Source organism: Zootoca vivipara, chromosome 3 (assembly GCF_965207765.1).
Source record: "Zootoca vivipara chromosome 3, rZooViv2.hap1.1, whole genome shotgun sequence".
NCBI classification, from domain to species: Eukaryota; Metazoa; Chordata; class Lepidosauria; order Squamata; family Lacertidae; genus Zootoca; species Zootoca vivipara.
In genome coordinates, this window is record NC_142586.1 from 77,030,468 (window position 1) to 77,049,993 (window position 19,526).

The 19,526-nt window shown below is 41.3% G+C and overlaps 2 protein-coding genes across 3 annotated transcripts in view; one reads left to right on the forward strand and one right to left on the reverse strand.

Annotated features, from left to right (window-relative positions):
• Window positions 1-9,258: 9,258 nt before the first annotated feature.
• SPMIP3 (sperm microtubule inner protein 3) lies at window positions 9,259-13,369 on the forward strand. Its single transcript, XM_088666490.1, has 4 exons — window positions 9,259-9,320; window positions 9,829-9,921; window positions 11,612-11,787; window positions 13,221-13,369. Exons 1-4 carry the CDS (start codon window positions 9,259-9,261, stop codon window positions 13,328-13,330), a joined length of 441 nt encoding a protein of 146 aa, XP_088522616.1. The 3' UTR covers window positions 13,331-13,369.
• A 2,759-nt stretch (window positions 13,370-16,128) lies between these two features.
• Window positions 16,129-19,526, reverse strand: part of ADSS2 (adenylosuccinate synthase 2) — a 35,614-nt gene continuing 32,216 nt past the window's right edge. For both annotated transcript variants that reach the window (XM_035108346.3, XM_035108344.3), the window contains 3 exons: window positions 19,082-19,179; window positions 17,752-17,901; window positions 16,129-16,727 (listed from right to left, as the gene is read on the reverse strand). In XM_035108346.3, the coding sequence (XP_034964237.1) occupies window positions 16,675-16,727; window positions 17,752-17,901; window positions 19,082-19,179 (301 nt within the window). In that variant the 3' untranslated portion in view covers window positions 16,129-16,674. The remainder of the gene's footprint in view (window positions 16,728-17,751; window positions 17,902-19,081; window positions 19,180-19,526) is intronic.

A 19,526-nucleotide genomic window follows, 5' to 3' on the forward strand; every position in this document is an offset into this window, starting at 1 on the left:
ACACACCCTACTACATGTTGTATGGCAAAGTTCCGAAGGTGCACTATTTCAGAACTTTTGGGTGTGAGGCTTGGGTTCTAATTCCAAAGCAGAAGCGCAGAAAGGGAGGATCAAGATCCAGAAAAATGATCTTCTGTGGTTACGAACCAAACTCAAAGGCTTGGAGGTTTGTACCAGCAGAGGGGGACCAAACCCGCGTTCACATTAGCAGGAGTGCTACGTTCTGTGAACAAGAGGGCTGGAGACGCATTCATGCTAACCCCGAAGTTCTTCTTGACTGGTCTTCAGGTTTTGACCAGGAAGAGGAAACTCAGGTAGCTGATGCTGGAGTTCCAGGTGCTGCAGGACCAGATCCAGGTCAGGTAGCTGGTCCAAGTGGTGTAGCTCCTAGGGAAGTGAAGCAAGAAGTCAGAAGCGCACCGACTTCACCCCAGGTCAAGCCTGGGAAGTACAGCAAACGTGGTAGGTCACCCACTTCACCCAAAGCAAGCCCAGAGGGGGCTGCAAAGCGTAGTAGGTCTCTTGACAGTGCTGCTAGTCCGAGAGAGCCACAGTCAGAGACAAGCAGTTCGGATTTAGAGGGGGAAGATGTGGGACCAAGGCGTTCAAAACGCACCACGAAAGGTAAACCGCCTGAAAGGTTTTCAGCTGTCAGTGTATGGGCGACCCTAGCAGTGTGTGAGCCTGAAAGCTTTGAAGAGGTGCAACAGTTGTCAGTAGAGGAAGCTAGTAAGTGGAAAGTTGCAATGGAGAAAGAGTTGAACTCCATGCAATCTCTTGGTGTGTATAGCCTAACACAATTGCCAGAAGGCAAGAAAGCAGTCAGTTGTAGGTGGGTCTACAGGCTGAAACCCACAGTGACTGGAGAGCCTCAGTACAAGGCTAGATTAGTGGCTAGAGGTTTTACTCAGAAGAAAGGAATCCACTACACAGATGTCTTTAGTCCGACTTCGAGAGCGGAATCTTTCAGGATGCTTTTAGCGACTGCAGCGCAGAGAGGCCTAGTGGTCAACCATTTTGATGTGGACACCGCTTATTTGAACTCTGACCTCCAGGAGGAGTTGTACATGTTGCCTCCTCCAGGGTTTGAGAGTGACGTGCCAGGTCAGGTGTGGAAGCTGCACAAGTCGATCTATGGTCTGAAGCAATCCGCTAAAAATTGGAATTCATGTCTTGATTCTGTTTTGAAGAGCCTAGGTTTCAGGAAGAGTCTAGCTGACAGTTGTCTGTATCTCAGAGGTGAAGGAGAACAGCAGGAACTGTTGCTTGTCTATGTTGATGACTTGATCTGCTTAGCAAAGAGCCAGATGCAAGTGCAGAAGTTTGCAAAAGAGCTAGGCAAGAGGTTCAAACTCAAGAATCTAGGTGCAGTGAATGTTTATCTAGGTGTGCAGATAGACAGAACTGAGGATGGAAGTTTTTTGCTCAGTCAGAAAGGCAAGATTGAACATTTGCTGGAGAAGTTCAGAATGTCTGATTGTAAAGGGGTCAGAACACCCATGGAGACAAACTTTGTGAAAGAGTCACAAGTGAAGGACAAAGTAGCGTTTGAGAGTCCTGAAGTGTTTCAGTCAGCGCTAGGGAGTCTGTTGTATTTGTCACAATCGAGCAGACCAGATATTGCTTTTGCAGTCAATTTGCTCAGTAGAGAAGCATCGAAACCTAGCGTGCATGCTTGGAATGGCATTAAGAGAGTGCTTAGGTATTTGCAGGAGACCAAAGAGTATTGTTTGGAGATGTCAGCGCAAGGTGAGCCACAACTCACTTGTTTTGCAGATGCTGATTGGGCCAATCAGGAGGACAGGAAGTCAGTGACTGGTTTGGTAGTCAAGTTTGGAAATGCCCTGATTGGTTGGCGGTCGCGCAGGCAAAGCCTAATAGCAATGTCTTCCACGGAAGCCGAATTCTGTGCGTTGTCTGCGACATGCACTGAATTGGAGTACTACAGATGTTTGGTCCAGGAAATCTGGGGTGATTGTAGCCAGCCCATCACTGTTTGGGGCGACAATCAACCATCTTTGAGACTGGCGGAGTCTGGACAGTTCAAGGCCAGAACCAAACACTTAGACATCCGCTTCCGAAACGTATGTCAGAGCATACAGGTAGGCTTGGTAAAGTTGAGGTATTGTCCAAGCCAAGAGAATCTAGCAGATGGGTTCACAAAACCCTTGAGTTTCCAACGGCATGGGGAATTCTGTGAAGGGTTGGTTTTGGGGTAAGTTTGGATACCCGCTGTGAGGGACAGGGGATATCGCGAAGTCCCTCCCCTCCTGAGTTCAAGCCAATCACCGAGCACAGGGGAAAGCAGAGAGAGTTCCGATTCCAGTAGGGAAGCAGGAAGTCGGGTCCGAGGCTCAGGCAAGGTAGAGGAGCCAGGGTCCCAGGCGGGACAGGAAGGGGCGAATAAGGGAGGGAGACCCATCCCCCCAACGCCAGAACTACGCAGAAAGAGGAGGGGAAAGAGGATGGGTCTGCCAAAGCTTTTGTGTTGGAGAAAGACGCGCCAAAAGCCATTAGGAGGTTCTGAAACCGACTGATCACATCACTCCGTGTAAATAGCAATGACTTTAGCACTGTAAATACGCAGCACCAATAAAAGAATAAAATGCAGAGCTGCGTAGCGTCGTTACTCTGAAGTAGTCCACTCCGGCCACTGTGACACCCGCTATCCCCAGTGTTCAGGTGAGAGGGGGTGTGAGGAGTAACAAGTAACCAAAGGGTTAACTGTGTTCTGTATAGCACCTGACCACTGAGGAATATCATGTTACAGAATGTACCAGAAGTGTTTCTGTATGTAGCAGTTGGTTTCGTTTCTGCCTGGGAGACGGTCGCAAGATGTCTGCGCTCTCACCAGGTTGTTTGTTATTTTTCTCTCTAGAATAAACTTAAGTAGTTATTAGAACACTTTGGACTCTGTGTGTTTTTAAGAGGCTTTTTATCCAACGGCTATACAAGCTTTCGCTGTGTGAGAAGAAGAAGAACTCTGCTGTGTGTGTTTTACTGCCAGCCCGGTTCTACGGAAGCAGAGAAGCGGAGAGGAAGCGTGCCGGGCGATAATCAGTGGCTCCTAATTGAGTCATAAACAACTCAACGGAGCCCTATACCCGTCACAATACATCACAACTTTGGCGGTTTCAGACCTTGGGCGGTTTCCTTTTGGCTATCTTCCTAAAGGGGTGTGTGTAAGGTGGTGACCTCACCCCCTTTGCGGCGTCAAGAACATTGGCCATACACCGAGTGGCTATCATTGCTTTCCCCCTCCAGTGGCGGCAAATGGGGGCGGGCTCTCTCTGCTTGAACATATGTTCTCCAGAGCTAGCCCAACCCCCATACATTCTGGATAACCCTGAAGTCCCCCAGATCCCCGGCTGAGGACTGGGGAAGGATAACGCCCAATTCCTGAGCCAAGGTCTTCCTACACTTGATAATCTTAATAAAGTTGTGGCCAATTTTAATCCCATAACACATTGCCTTGAGTCTTTATTCCGCTCAGAGCGTCACTTGGGGTTTGGGGGGGACTCTGCCTGTCCATGCAAATGAGCTATGGCTCGCAGGCTTGCTTTGGAGAACAAGTAGTTTTGAAGGAATTGCAAAACAAGCACTTGTACTATTTGAATTAGAGGGGGGAAGTGTGCAGGTACATAGCTCATTCGTGCAGCAGCAAACCAAGGTTCAGTTTATGCCTGAACTAAACCAGAGTAGGTAAATGGTGGCGGTGGTCTGTTTGAAGCTATGAAATCTCAATTAAATTGTTTTCATATGTGGCCTGCGGTTGGCACTGACTTCAGCCCCAGGCTACACATGAAAACAAAAAATAAGCTTCTCTATGCACTGGTTTTTAAATTTTGATGATTTTGCCTGTATATTATCGATAGTTGTTTTCTTTATTTTTGTGTGCATGAAACAGTTGACAATTACTCTCATTTAGTCCTAATCCTTTAAGCCAGTGGTAGGGAACTCATGGCCCTCCAGATGGGCTCCATCTCCCATCAGCCCAAGCCTGCATGGCCAATGGTCAATGATGATGGGGATTTTATTTTCCTACCCTTAAAGGTAAAGGTAAAGGGACCCCTGACCATTAGGTCCAGTCGTGACCGACTCTGGGGTTGCGCGCTCATCTCGCATTATTGGCCGAGGGAGCCGGCGTACAGCTTCCAGGTCATGTGGCCAGCATGACAAAGCCGCTTCTGGCGAACTAGAGCAGTGCACAGAAACGCCGTTTACCTTCCCACCGGAGCGGTACTTATTTATCTACTTGCACTTTGGCGTGCTTTTGAACTGCTAGGTTGGCAGGAGCTGGGACCAAGCAACGGGAACTCACCCCGTCACAGGGATTCGAACCGCCGACCTTCTGATCAGCAAGCCCTAGGCTCACGATGTACTATTCACTATGTCATACTGATCCCATATCTAGCTTTTCCTAACATGAACGTTTCTGAATAAATTGCAGCTGTGCTGACTCTGACTTCTTCCCAGCACTTCTTAACTGATTGTATCTACTGCATCACAATAGCACTTGCATCACAATGCTACACAGACCTTGAGTTCATGGCCTCAGGCAAGGATGCAATTTTCTTTCATCATCCTGCAGAGGTGGGTGGTTTACACCAGCGTTTTCGCATCTTTCAGCTTCAAGCGTGTTGAAATGACCCACAGTTAAAAATTCATTTCCAAAACTATAGGGCAGAGAGGTAAGAGAGTCTATCCATACACAACCTTGTAGAACGAGGAAATGTCACTTTAGAAGATTACTTGTGTCCTGCATCTAGACATATTATTAAATTGTACCGTATGGACTTTTAGTGCTTAAGAAAAATAAAGTGATGCCAGGCTCTCAAGTCAGTCTGGAAACAGCACTTTCTGATCTGCAGATCCTTTAGTTGCTAATGTGCTGGGATTCTGCACTTCCTCAGTGGTCATAAAAATGTGCTCAGCTTATTCAAGGGAGGTTTTTTTTCCCTTTTCATGTATCTCATGATTAAGCCCTGGCATTGAAAACAAGGTGTCAGGGCTGAGTCCCAGTACAAAATTTAATACATATTATCTTCATGAAAAATTTAATCCTCTCCCACAAACTAAGTTTGAGAAGCTACGTTTGTATTCGTTCTTTCCAGCAGTTGCACATTAGAAGCGAATGCTGCATCAGCAAGAATTGTTATTCTGGAACAAATGGTCTTGTATCACAGAGCCAACCTGAATTATTTGGTTTCTGACATCCTCTTAAATTGCTTCTCTCCACACTGCAAACTCTGCCAAGAAGTGCACCAGTGACGCATTTTCCTTCCTCTTTCATAAGTGAAACGACACAACCTTCCTGTTCTTCCGTCACAAGAGACTTGTCCAAGTGGACCAAAATTCTGCCCTGCACTCCCCCTCCCCTGTGAACCTTCAAAATCAGCATGGGGAGGGGGGAGAAGTACAGCTGATCTAGAACTCTGCACTAGATACAACTTGATGTGATCAACTCCACTCCCCCCCACCGTATTTTATTCAAGTTGGCACCTTTGCTTGCACGTAAGCCAAGGTCTGTTTCTGCTCTGGAATGGTAGGGATGGTCACATGGGGGTGGTTGTGGGGCCCAGGGCAGTCTCGAGCAGGTCGCGCGCCCTGGCGCTGAGGGGCGGAGATTGCTCCGGCGCCCCCGCCCTCGCAGGGCGCAGCATGGCTTCCGCGCGGCTTCGCTGTGCAGCGCCCTGCCTACCGGCCCTGCGCCACCGGGACTCTACCTAGAGCCGGCCCTGGTGGGGCCGCTCTGGCTATGCATGATTTTGGATTTACCTGCAGTTCCCAGAATGCAGCCTCAATATCGTCAGAGATATTTTGTCCCATGGATTTTTTTTTATTGCAATAGCTTGAAATTGGAACCTTTTCAAGTCAAAACTTTTTAAAATTATAGTCACAAGATACAATGATTTCAAGGTATCATTGAAGACTATGGGCACTGGTATTCATTACTGATATCTCAAATAAGCACTGGAACCAAAAGGAAATGCAGACCATTACAAATGGATTGTTTGGTGAGCAGAGCATTAACCCAAGGTTCTGCTGATGCACACTGCAAAGTCCAGAGATCTATCAAATGGCTGCTTTTGAATTCAAGCAAGCTGGCTACTATGGGCAATATTTTGCCTGTGCCCTTACAAAATAGCTCACTCCAATGACCATGAGTCATAATTGAGTCCGGCAGATAAGTGTGGTAAAAATAACTTCATTATGGAACTAATCCCCCCCCCCAAAAAAAGAAACCACCCAAAGAAGCAGATAACTCTGGTTGTGATAGAGAACAGAACTTTATTTAGATCAAAAAGTTAATTGGAGGGCTTATAAGAAAAGATGGCAAGCCAATGGCACAGTTCTGTGACCCCATTTAATCCATTCCACCTCTATAGCAATATATAATGGGTTGAATAGCTAGCGAGAGAAATATAATTTCTGTGAAACCTGCCCTGATTTTTTAAAAATTGTATCTAGTGCTGTCCTTACATGAGCAGAACAGCCTAGTGCTTCCACCTTCCAGAGGATTGGGAGACCCTCAGAGAAGCGTGCTTTCTTGGGGGGTGGGGGTTCGCAGAGGGTTGAAAGGGGAGGTGAAGCCTGCTCAAGTAACACTAGGTTACATTAATATAGCCATAAACAAACATTTTCTTGTGGCTTACAAGAACATACTGAAAACAATGTAATAATTAAAAACCAACAAATAAGACAGCAAAAACCCAATCATTACACTCACAAACATGTACATGTACATGTACATGCACACACACACACACACACACACACAGAGAGAGAGAGAGAGAGAGAGAGAGAGAGAGAGAGAGAGAGAGAGAGAGAGAGGTGTGGCACAAATTATTTCTCAGACAATGCTCCTAAGAGTTATATATACTCCTAAGTGATGGAATGCACTAGTTTAAAAAAAGGAGTATGTTGACCAAGCAAGTGGACATCATTTCAAGATTTTATGAAGTGCACCAAGAACTTTTGGGTAAAATCTGCAAAGGTTTCAACCCATCATTTGTGTATAAATACCCACATATGACTTTTATGATCTCTTAATTTGTATAGCATGACATTTACTTGTACAAAATCGTTATCGGTGCATAGAAGTGTCACACCAAAAATGACACTTGACTAGAGAGCATGTAAATCAACAAGTTCTTCTTCTAGAATTTACAGGAAACGGGTAAAAGCTAAATCAGAAAATGTTGATGTGTGGCATGAAGGGGAAATGAAAGCTCTCATGGCATCACTGACAATTATGAAGGCAACTGTTGAGCATAACTGGCTGTCAGGAACATGAAAATGTTGGTAAATATAACAGCAGATCTCAACAGCTCACACTGTGTCTGTGTTTGATTGGAGTTGTCACTTTTAAACACCATCCTGCTACATGTTCCAAGGATGACTGAAATAACAAAACTTGAAAATATTTTGTAGACTATGGGTTGGATTCAGACCTGCTGTTCCACAAATGGAAGGGCTCCTTCTGCTCGTGGAAGTATGTTGGACCCAGTGGAGGTTTCTACTCCATGTGTGGAAAGGGGAGAAGCCCATTTTTGCCCATACCACACTACACCACTGCCCCATTGTCACTTCCCATTCTGTCTTAGGGCCACCAAATTTCCAATGCTGCTTTTTGGGAGGCATTTGGGAAGGAGAACCAACAAAATAACTTTCTCCCTCTACCATGCATCCAGTTTGGGAAGTTCTACTCTGACCAATGACTGCACTCCACACAACAGTTAAGGTGCATATTAAGAACCAAAATGTCACATTATTTAGTTTTCAACTGGGACTCTGTTTGTGAAAGATGGAACAGCAATATTATGTCATCTGTTATTTAGAGCCAACATAGGAAGAGCTTTTATTTACTTAGGACAGAGACCTAGAATTTTCTACAACTTGGCCTCTGATTCATCCTAGACACAGAGGTTTAAACATTTGCCTGTCTGGAAGCTGCTGTGGTATGGCCAAAACATAATTCGCTGGTGCAGTTGACAGACAGCATAATCTATAATATTTTCCAAATGCTAGTGAGTCAACATTTGTACAAGCCAGCCATGACTCATTCTTCCAAGTGAAAGCTTGTTACTGATATGTTAAGATATAAAGTAAATGGTTCTAGTAATTCATCCAATTCCAAGGTCTATAAACTCTAGATCTTTTTAGAAACATATAAGGCAGCTGGCCATCTCTTAAAATAATGGCTGGGATCCAAAAAATCTGGCCTTGAGACAGATCAGGAGATTTTCCCCTCTTGTACTAAGATACAGCACCTAGCATAGAATAACAGTGGCATGTTTCAAATGTTCCTACAGGAAGAAAGCGGTCAGGGCTTGGATACTGGCAGAAATGTCAAAACCAGCCAAATGTGTACCATTGAAACAGACAGCAATTTGAAACTTGGGCAAAATGTAGTCTCTTTCTACTTGTTTTATAAAGAACAGGTACAACTTAGAGATGAATGTTTATCAAAAATTATCTTCAGTCTTCACATGTGGGTACAAAACAGGTGAAGGGGCTTCTGAGAAAATACCAGACTAGCTCCATCCTCTAAATAAGGAATAGTCAATGTGTTGCCCAGCAGATGCTGTTGGACTCAACTCCCATCATTCCAGTTCATTGACCATGTGAGCTGGGGATGATGGGAGTTGTAGACTGATAACATATTGAAGCCACATGTTGGCTATCCTTGCCCTACAGGCATGCACCAGCTGATATCATTGGCACCAGACTGAAGGGACCCTATGGATTTTATGGGTACAGGCTCCCCTCATGTCAATCATGTGTCACTCAGAGGGCATGGACAAAATATGTTTTACTGTCTAGGGGCCAGAGCTAGTTGCAGGAGTGTTCTTCAAAGCCCCTTCATGAGGTCGGTGCCCCCCCCCCAGTGCTAAGCAATTGGAATGGGTAAAGCTATTCTGTACTTTTAAAAACTGGTGGTTAACTGGTGAAGTATGATGTCAGTTGATCATATATTGCATTTATGCTTATTTATGCATTTATTTCTAGGTTTGTGAAATAAGACCACCGTCTAACCTACCTCCACAAAAGAGTTTTCAGTAAAAGTACAGTTTTAGAAGGTGAGTTTCTGGGAAAGATGTTGATTTTCACTCAGAATATTAATTTACCTAACCCAAATAGTTCTTCCAACAGATTTCCAAGTATACTTGTAACTGTGACTTTACATTTTGAATAAATACTGAATTAGTAACAAGAGACATTAATGTTCTATACTCTTTTTTTCCAGGGGTTAAAATGTCAGGCACAGCAATAAGACTGCGACAATTTGTAGATACATCACCACAAATGCCTCCAGGGTAAAGTATCAAAAACAAAGCCCAGTTCCTTCAAAAACAGGTTCAGGATGTCACAAAACATTACACTAACCAAGCAAGTTCAAGCCTGTCTGACAAATCCTTATTATAAAGGCTCAAGAATTATATTTGAGAACATCTAAACATTAAAATTTGCATTTCATGTACTTTGATAATCCCTGTACTATCACCTGGTAATCTGGAGAAAAAATTAATAAAAAAACTCCAGGCCCAATTAATTAATGTAAAAAAAATGAAAACATTTAATCTTGTATATAACAATCAGAAAAGTGCATCTACAAGGAACTTGAGAAATTTGCAATTGTCCTACACAGAACTTTACAATATACTAACAAACACAGCTACGGAAGACAACAAATGCTAGTTGTGTGACATATTTAAATAGTTCACGAATAATTATTTGTAGAGATTTATAGAGTTTCAGGCAGCAAATCTCAGCACAGAATTTGAATACTGAATCCCAATAATGATTTTTCCTTGCTTTTTCTAGGTATATTCTACATCAGGGAAAGGATGTCACTGGTTTCTATCCAGGGCAAACGGCAAGGGTCCATTATGAATATCCTCCTGAAAATGAGAGAAGGTATGAAATGTATTTTGAACAGCTGCTCACCCCTTAGGTGGTGTTCTAATTAATTAAGGTATGAGAAGTTGGCAGCAACTGCACACCGAGACGGTTCTGCATATGGCCCTTTACTGCCTTAACATTAGAAATTAATTGTGACATGTAGGAGACACAAAAGCTTTCCCCCTGCCTGTCTTGCACTCTTCCCATTTATCAGACGTTGAAAAGGTCAACATTGATAGAGCCTTTGTTACTCCCACCATTCGGCTCTCAGGCGACTGGAACACCTTATTAAAATACTCAAGAACCCCATTATTACCTGGGGGTGTCATGCATGTGCACACCACAGAATGGTGATGTGGATGGGAATAGCTTGCCAGCACAACCACTAGATCAAGATGACGCAAGCAACAGTCCAACATTTAGAGGCCACCATGTTGGCTGCCTGGTTGTTATTATTTATTGACCCGTGACAATCTTTTCAGTAGTGGTTTTCTCACTTGCTGAAAGCCCTCCATATTGTAGTGCACCTGCTTCCATCGTCATAAACTTTCAGAAAGAATTCGAAAACAGTCTTTCTTTATCCAGGCATTTGGTGGCTGAAGAATACCATTCCTGGCAATTGCTGGATGGAATAATGTTTTCAACTATGGCTGCTTTTATTTAGAATGTTTTCTAACCCGTACTAGAATGTTTTGTTTCTAAATTGTGTATCTGTTTGTGGCCTTGGGCTCCTTTGGGAGGGAGGTTAGGCTATAAATTCAATAACATAATAATGTCTTTGCTTTCCACGCAAAGAGAAAGTGTATTTGAAGTAAGCACTCGGAAAGTCCTAAGCCGTTAATTTGGCATAAATAGAGTCACTTCACACATCTAGAGGAGTCTGAATGTAAATTCCTCAAAAGTGTTCACAGAATACTTGGAATTAGTTAGCATCACCTGAATGGGGATTTGACCCTGGAGTTGAGGAACACACACTGACACACAAAAGAAATTTAATGCACACACAAACTAACTACCAGAGTGCTAAAGGAGGAGAGATGAAAGTTTGGGGATCTTGAAAAGGGATTGTAAAGCTTGGTCTATTTGACTCATCTAGCCAATTTGTCACCCTATCTTAAAAAGAAAAATGAATCCTCGAAGAGAGGAAATGTGGACTAGTGGTTAAAGCATAGGGTTCCCCCTCCCAACCAGAACAATTCTGGTTTGAATGTGCATTAGCCCTACATGACTCTCCATTAGTTACTGTTAATACTTTCGAGTATAAATGCGGGCCTTTTGTACTCTCATGTAATTCTTGATACATAAGTAAAGGTTTCTCACGAGGATACTTAATTTAAAAAACAAAACAAAAAAAAACCTCCAGCTAGTATTGAAAGCTATTTATTATATGTTACAGTAAGCTTCCACAACAGAATAAAATCAATGCAGTTTACTCTGCTGTAAGTGCAAAGTGCACAGCCTCATTTGCACTATCTCAAGAACCCGATATTCAGTTGGAACAAACAATAGCTTATTATGAGTCCGGCTGTAAGCTGCCATGCTGCTAATGCCTATTAGACTATAGCTGGATTAAAACTGAATGGTCCATTTCAATAGGATATTAGAATAAGTATTTAGATATTTGGCTACTCTTACAGGCAGCTCATGTTTTACCAAGCTGGGTGTCAACACAAGATTACTGATTTGTTTTATCTTTTTCATAAAGCCTTTATAGAAAAATGCAGACAGTCCCAGTAAAACATGAAACTGTACTTCAGCATGGCTATGACTATTTAGTTCTGAAGCAATATATTCACTACCAGAGGACCAAGAAGAAAGTCAGTGACTGGAGTACAACAACAACATACAGAGAATCATTCACATTGCCATTTTACAAATCAGGTGGGTAAATTCTTAGCCAGATAACATACACAACCTATGTTTTAGGTTAGGAAAGCTCTTCAATCTTATAAAAAATAACTTTATGTATTGATTTGCACATTCACTGTCGTATACTTTTTTTGCAATAAAAAGGCCAACAGAAGCTTTTGACCTTACACAGAAGCAAAGCACAGTAGTATCTTCCTTTTTAAGAAATAAATGTGGAAGGTAGCCATTAGGCTGGCTTAAAAAAAAAAATCCTTCACTGTTAGACATATTTATATAAATGTTGATGTGCATTGCATGCCTTCATCACAGCTTGGAAGGGAGCTAATCGTACTGTTCCCCACCTAGAGCAGGAGAGTAAATGCAAGAATATAGCGAGAGGTTTAGCCCAACAGTTTTCATGAAAATTAACCCTTGCATTAAACGTTAACAAGCATTTAACCAGCAATTTGCAGGGCTTTATTTCTTAAAATGAAAAAAAAAGTTTCAATATTTTAAAAATACATACGCAATTGAAATTAGTGCCAAAAAAGAAAAAAGAAAAAGACCTTCAGTCCTGCAAGCTCTGCGTATCAGGTAAAGTTATTAGCTCATGGATTAGCAGTCTACTATGAGATAATCCCAACGCTGGTATTTTGGCAGAATGCCCTTCTGCCCAACAATGGCCTACAGATTAAAATATCCTTCTTTGCCCTTTCCAGAAGGATAAACTTCTCTGAAGTATGCAGTGCTTGTCATCCTCTGAGAATATACAGGTCTGAATTCAAAGAACTCTAACGCTTCTGTGAACCCATGGGAGTTTTGGACCTGCTTCTCACAAGAAGCAGGGCCTTAAACTACAGGACCAAGTAGTATAATATGGCACCAGGAGTGGGGATGGGTGCCACACAAAGGGGGAAGTCAAGCCAAAGCTCTTTTTTAGCTCTGCAGAGGTGTTCCAAGCAATCATGTGGCTTTATATTTGAACTGGTGGGCAACTAAATTCATTTTCTGCAACAGTGCTCGATACAACTGTTACTGTTTCAATGTCTCTAGGTTAAGATCAGCAATGGTTTAATAGTCCAAGCTTTGTAGTTCTTCTTCCACCATTGGGCTGCGATTAAATAATGATTTATCAGTTCAGAATAACCAATCAAGTGGATGTGGAGGAGGAAGAGTTAACACACAGATCGGATGAGTCAAAGGCTAGAATGAGAAACAAAAAATGCAACAGCCATAGCAGGGCACATTGTTTTTGTTTTTTAATGTGATCTACAGAGCCTTCAGAAAAAGGCACATTGCTGAGGAATAGTTACATGAAGCGTCTGGTATATGCTTTTTTATGTGACTGGGGTATGTGGGATGGAAGTGTTAGAAGCTGCCAGCCAATTATCAACAGGTTTTGAATTCATTAATTCCCTCTGAATTCAAGCAGCAGGGCCAATAATGATTTTATGTTTAAATTATAGACATTGCTGAGGATTATCATCCAAAAACTGATGCTGAATCACAGTCTGTTTGGAAAAGTTTTTCTGCAAAGAAGAAAGACAAAACTAAACCTTCATTTATGGGAGTTTGATAAATTCTTTCAGCCAAGCTGTGTTTTTTTTAAAAAAAACACACACACACCGAACAACAAGATGGAATAACCTTTCAAGACTGCCTCCCACAAAAGTACTAAAGACGACTTCTTATACTATATGGATATTGTTTCAATTTTAAATATGATCTGAACTGCTTTGAACACTTCTGAAACTTGATTTTAGAGATAGAAAAGCTTGAAGGTAAATAGTATCAAAGTGGGGGGATACATATCTTTCAGAGCTGCAACTGCAAAGCACAGGCAGAAGTTAATCAGTGTTACAAAAGGCGTCTTCTCCCTCCCCCCCCCCAAACAAAATGATCATGGCTTCTTTGTCCCAGAAAGGCAGGAGTAAAAAGCAACGGGAGGTGTACTTAGATCACTTCTATCCCCTATGCATATTTCCAGGGAACTTACAAGGACTACCGTATATTCACTTCTGAGTGCCCCCGCCCCTGTCCCACAATAGTGCACAATGCAGGGCAAAATAAATCATACTAGGACTAAATGGGGAAAGGGATAGGATTCCATCCCCTCTTCCACCCCACTAGAGCAATACCGCTCTTCTTTCACCTTGCTCTGGAGATGTGGAAGCAAGCAGGATGGTCAAGCTAGAGCAGGCATAGGCAACCTTGACTCTCCAGATGTTTTGGAACTACAACTCCCATGATCCCTAGCTAACAGGGCCAGTGGTCAGGGATCATGGGAGTTGTGGTTCCAAAACATCTGGAGAGCCAAGGTTGCCTATGCCTGAGCTAGAGAGACCAGAAGCTTGAATGGCATTACTGTTTTGTAAAACTCTGCAAACTGTTCCCTCTTTACCCATACTAGTATGTTTAATACTGGAAAGACGTGTGATGCAGGGTATCATATATAGACCTATCCCAATTTTTGCAATATAGGAACACCTACAGGTCACTGGAAGAAGCAACCGTTCAAAGCTGTAAGGAAAAGATGAGGGAATGATACAATATTGTTTTAGGGCTGCTCCCTCCCTTCCTCCACTTGTAACTTGGGATAACACTTTAATGAATGATGGAGTGTTGTCTACGAGTGGTTGGAGTCAAAAAGATTAAAGAGAAAGTGAACACTTACTACCTCTGGAGAAGCAATTTGAAAAAGAGGGTTGTGGGTCCAAGGAGCTGAAGTGAGGAGGGAAGACAAAAAACCTGTTGTGTGAGTGAATAGCTACTTATGCAGCTCTGGATCCATCTCACTCTTTTCTTAACAGAAAATGTTTATTTTGGATTACCTACCCCTGGATTTCTGCATAAAGGTCTTCTTAACCAATTGTACACCAATTGTACACACCTGAAAGTGGTGTATAGTGCAATGTACCTCACAAGCAACAGTGGATGTGAAAGACCATGGTTATGTACAAACATACTCAGCAAGTGCATCAAAAATATTCAGTTTTTTAAAAGCTATTATGGCACCATGGTTTGTTTACCTGTTATATGGAAGCCCAAGCTTCCAATCGTATTCTAATCAAAGTTTGTCCTGATTATGATTCAGCATACACATTCAATAGTTAATGATATTCTCCTTAGGCTATTTTACTTTTACTGTCCCACAAGCTTAGTGAAGCTACACTAAAGCCTGTAATCAGTTTCCTTTCCCTTTAGTGATCTGGTTGCATTGTATTTTTGTTGCCTGTATGATTTCAAAATAAAATTCATTTAAAGGGGGTGGGGTGGGCATTGTAATTAGTGCTAGTATGTCAACAGCAACTAGCAACCATTATCTCATACAAAATGCCAGTTGATAAAAATGTAAACACAGCTCACATATTTAGTAGAGTTGTACACCAGATCTGGCTGAAGACTGAATCAGATTGGACCTATTCAGACTGATTTGTGCCCTATCCAGATCAGGCTGAAGCAGCTACAAACCCCTACAGAGTTGGGTTGTCCCAAACAGATTTGTACTGATCTGTTGCTCGAAACAGTCTCAGAAAAACAGATAGGACTGTGAGAAAACAAAGTTACAGCCATGTTGGTTTCACAATTCAAGCCAATGGGATTTCCAGAGATTTGTAATTTCCGCATTGCTATCTAGATTGCAAATCAGATGGGGGGAACCCCTAAAAATTTATTTCTGTGTACTGTTTCGGCTTACCTCTCTTACAGTAACTCTTAAAATATCACTGAAAAGAGGCAAGGTATGGAAGAATTTCAGCATAAAGGAGTTAGAAAGCCACCATTGTTCACCTTATAAAGCTGATGAATGATGTTGAGAATGTTACGGCATATAATAGGGACTGAAAATACTTACACATCTATAACACCGATAACTGTTGGAAAGAATGACTGACATAGCAGGCATGCAATGGAATCAAAAGAAAAGGCTTCTGCAAAAACAAAACAAAAGCCACAAAACACATACCAACAAACATGATTTGTACATCCTGTTATGTTAGGGTATTTGCCAAGATGATATATTTTTTTAATCTATTTACAGTAAAGTATTGGCTTCAGTATTTATTTACCTAGGTAGCCCAATGTGTCCCTAACAGGACTGCCAGTAGCTCGTGTATACAAGGACCAGACTATGCATCCAATTTCCGATAATCCTCTAAATATTTGAAACTTTGTGGATTTGGCACTAGGCTAATGAACTTATGGATCATTGGGCAGAATGAAAAAAAGCTGAAACGCAGAAGTATCATAACAGCTAAAAATGTATTAATGAACTCCTTTCAGTAGTGAGTATAATACACCTACAATATGTTTTCAGTATCTTAATTTATAATTTAAGTTGTTGCACTGTTTACATATTAAACATCCTTTCCAAACTATCATTTCATAATAGTTTTAATAAAAACCTGTAACAAAAAAGAGTTTTCTTCATCATTATAAAATCATCTCTCTCTTTAATCACACACTACTACAGCAGCCATACAGGTAACAACAGCTTTAGGAGTACAAATGAGGATGTAAAACTCTGTGCAAAACTGCATTAATTATTTTAAGCATCTAAAATTTCAGGAAGTAACACCACCAAAAGCAGAGACAATAAAGACATATGGTCATGAAAGTAATGCACAACCTTTGATTTAGAAAGATACTGTTGGGACAAACATCTGAAGGGGGTGGGGAAATCTGGTGGCACCTTGACAAATGGTGGCAATAGTGACAAATGCCCTGGAATTTGTGAAGTGATACTGATAGTTGCCAAAGTCTTTTACAGCAGTAACAATTGTTTGTCCAGACCATCTTTAGCTCTTAAATACAAGGTCCAACTTCCAAAAATCATTGCTGCTTAGGTTAAGAATAATAGATACAAGAATGGACAGTCTCTTTGTGGAGTGTGCTTTCTTTTCTTCCATTTATCTAGTATCTTTAGAAGAGCTGGATCATCGACTCCCTGGATTTTCCTACTCCAATCCATTTAACTGCAGAAAGAAAAATATATTTTGCATGATACTTTGAAGGAACAGATGACTTAGGATACAAGTGCAAATCCTACACCTGTCTACTCAAAAGAGTCTTACTCCCAGGGTAAGTGCATACAGAACTGTATTCTACAGATACTCTCAAAGACTTACCAAAATAATTGTTTTTCAATAGTCATGCAGCTACTTAAAGCTAACTGTGTGATATCCTGCTCTTTAATGTTATTTACCTGATGTCAGTAATTCTGTTCCCCCAAGGCCAAAGCTTTTCAAGCAATTTTGAAAAGCATTATATAATTGGTTACTCAAATCAGTAACTGGCATTTTTTTCAAGATATAATGTAAAAAAGCTCAGTATATTTCACTAAAACACTCCCTTTTAAATATTATTTCTATTTTTTCAGTTTTAACAATGACATCTAGCCAGAATGCAGAAGACGAAATATCAGAAATATCATGAGTAAAAACTTAGCAAAGCTAGGAGCATAATCTAACACATACAACTAGAAAATAATACTTTGATTAGAGAACAACAACAGCAATTACAGAATTTTATTCTCTAGTTACTCAAGGTGATTCAAAAGGCTCTTCCAAATCTATTTAAATTAATGTCTCAAGTTAAAACAATTTCATTTTCAGGACTCAAGATCATGAAGTGATCTGGAAACAAGTGAACAGGTTTACAATGAAACAGAAATGTTATCCATACTAGTCACTAGCTTGAAAGCCAAGACCTCAGATTCCTTGATTTATCTTTCACTGAGTGTGACTCTCTATAGGAATGACTAGTTCTAGAAATAGCTACCTACACAAATTATGAACTACTGTGAAGCAGTATACAGACCCTCAGAGCAACTTTACCAATTATGATGTTTTGCATTACAGACCCAAGTCTACAAACCGGCAGTTACAGACATAGTGATGAGTAATACTCTCAATGACAAAGCATTTCCTTAGAAGTACTTCTGCTTCTAATAGATCCCTGAAAACATTTTTTTTTAAAAAAAAAAACTGCTTTGCTTACCAGGAATTCCTAGTTCCATTTCTATAAATCGAACATAGTTTTGTGCATTTACAGGCAGTTCATCAAAAGTCCTTGCATTTGAAATGTCTGTGTTCCATCCTGGGAGGGTCTCATACTGAACCTCTACTTTATTTAAGACTTCTTGGTTTGCTTTATAATTAAAAAAAAAACCAGCAGTGTAACACAGATAATTTTACTGTTGCCAATAATATCAGACTTGTTTAATCATTCAGATAAGCGAATTTTACAACCTCAAGTCACCCAAAGGAATAAAAGATGAAGAAACAAAAGTATGGCTGTTCAAAACAGCTCAGTAACCAACTTAAACAGCCATCCCAAAATCCTTTGCATAAGTGAAATATAGGGAAAGGAAGTTGAACTACTGTGAGGGAAATGACAGATTCCCTGTAAAGCAGGGATGACGAACCTTTTGGGCCCAGAGGGCCAGATCGTAATCTCCACCACCATGCATGACAGGTTGGTGAACCTGTCAAAGTTGGTCCATGGGGAGGGAAACTCCCCATGGAGTACAGCAAGGCTGACTCCTCACGCAAAATTTCAATCCTGCTTTATCCAGGTATTGGCTGTAAGAGTAGCCAATGCAGCTGTATCTCTGCCTGTCTTAACACCCGATACCACATAGAGTGAGGGGGGGGAGTATTTGATCCCCTGCTAAATTTGCTCATTTGCCCTCTGACGAAGAAATTTTGGGGATTCATCTAACAAGTTCCATCAGTGGAAGCCTTGCATCATGATTTCAGCTTGTCCAACATTGTTTCTCCTCTGCACTCCCCAAAATTGGCTCAGGGTGTGTGTGTCAGAAGATCCCACGGAAGAGGGGAGGAGGGAGAGAAAGATGATTGTTCCATTTGGCAATTTGCCATGCTTGCACAGACAGGACAACTGAAAGAGTATAATGTTGAATTCCACTCTGACTACTCTTCTGAGGTGTAATGTATGATCAGTTGGTACAGCATGGGACTCTTAATCTCAGGGTCATGGGTTCCAGCCCCACATTGGGCAAAGGACTCCTGCATTGCAGGGAGTTGGACTAGATAACCCTCCAGGTCCCTTCGAACTCTACTATTTTATGATTCTGTTAAGTATTTATTTACTGTGTTTTAATATTTCCCGTAATTTTGTACGAATGACATTTTACATACTGCAAGTTGCCTTGTGACTTTTATATCAGTTGATGAATAACTTATAACAGAAGCAACAATAAAAACAACAGTAGTGAACCTACACTATAGTGAGGGGATACATCTAGCATTAAATATACCACAGGAAAACTTATAGTATGGACACACACATGATCACACGCACTCACCTGGAAAATGAGGTATGATTTTATCATTTATTCTGTAAGCAACACCAACTTTAATTTCTGGAAATACATCCAAAATATCCAATTTGGTAAGAGCCAATCTGTTTTAAAATAAAATATTGATGTGTTAGTTAGGTATAGACAAATACAAACTATAATCTTGAGAAGTAAATTTGTTTATTTTTAAACCCAGGAATTCCAGAATAAAAGCGAGAGAGACAGACAGACTGTGAACATTTAACATCAGATAACTTTCTTCCAGAAGGGGTATCATAGTTATTAGCATGGCAGCTGGCAAGTCTTACATGTCAAAGAGAAAAACAGCTACTTTTAGAAGACATCTGAAGGCAGCCCTGTTTAGGGAAGCTTTTAATGTTTGACACACTATTGTATTTTAATATTTTGTTGGAAGCTGCCCAGAGTGGCTGGGGAAACCCAGCCAGATGGG

Coding starts and splice junctions, on each gene's coding strand:
- SPMIP3 (XM_088666490.1), top strand. CDS start 9,259: ATGTCAGGCACAGCAATAAGACTGCGACAATTTGTAGATACATCACCA. Junction 9,922..11,611: donor CCTCCTGAAAATGAGAGAAG/GTATGAAATGTA, acceptor TTTTTCATAAAG/CCTTTATAGAAAAATGCAGA. Junction 11,788..13,220: donor ATTGCCATTTTACAAATCAG/GTGGGTAAATTC, acceptor TTTAAATTATAG/ACATTGCTGAGGATTATCAT.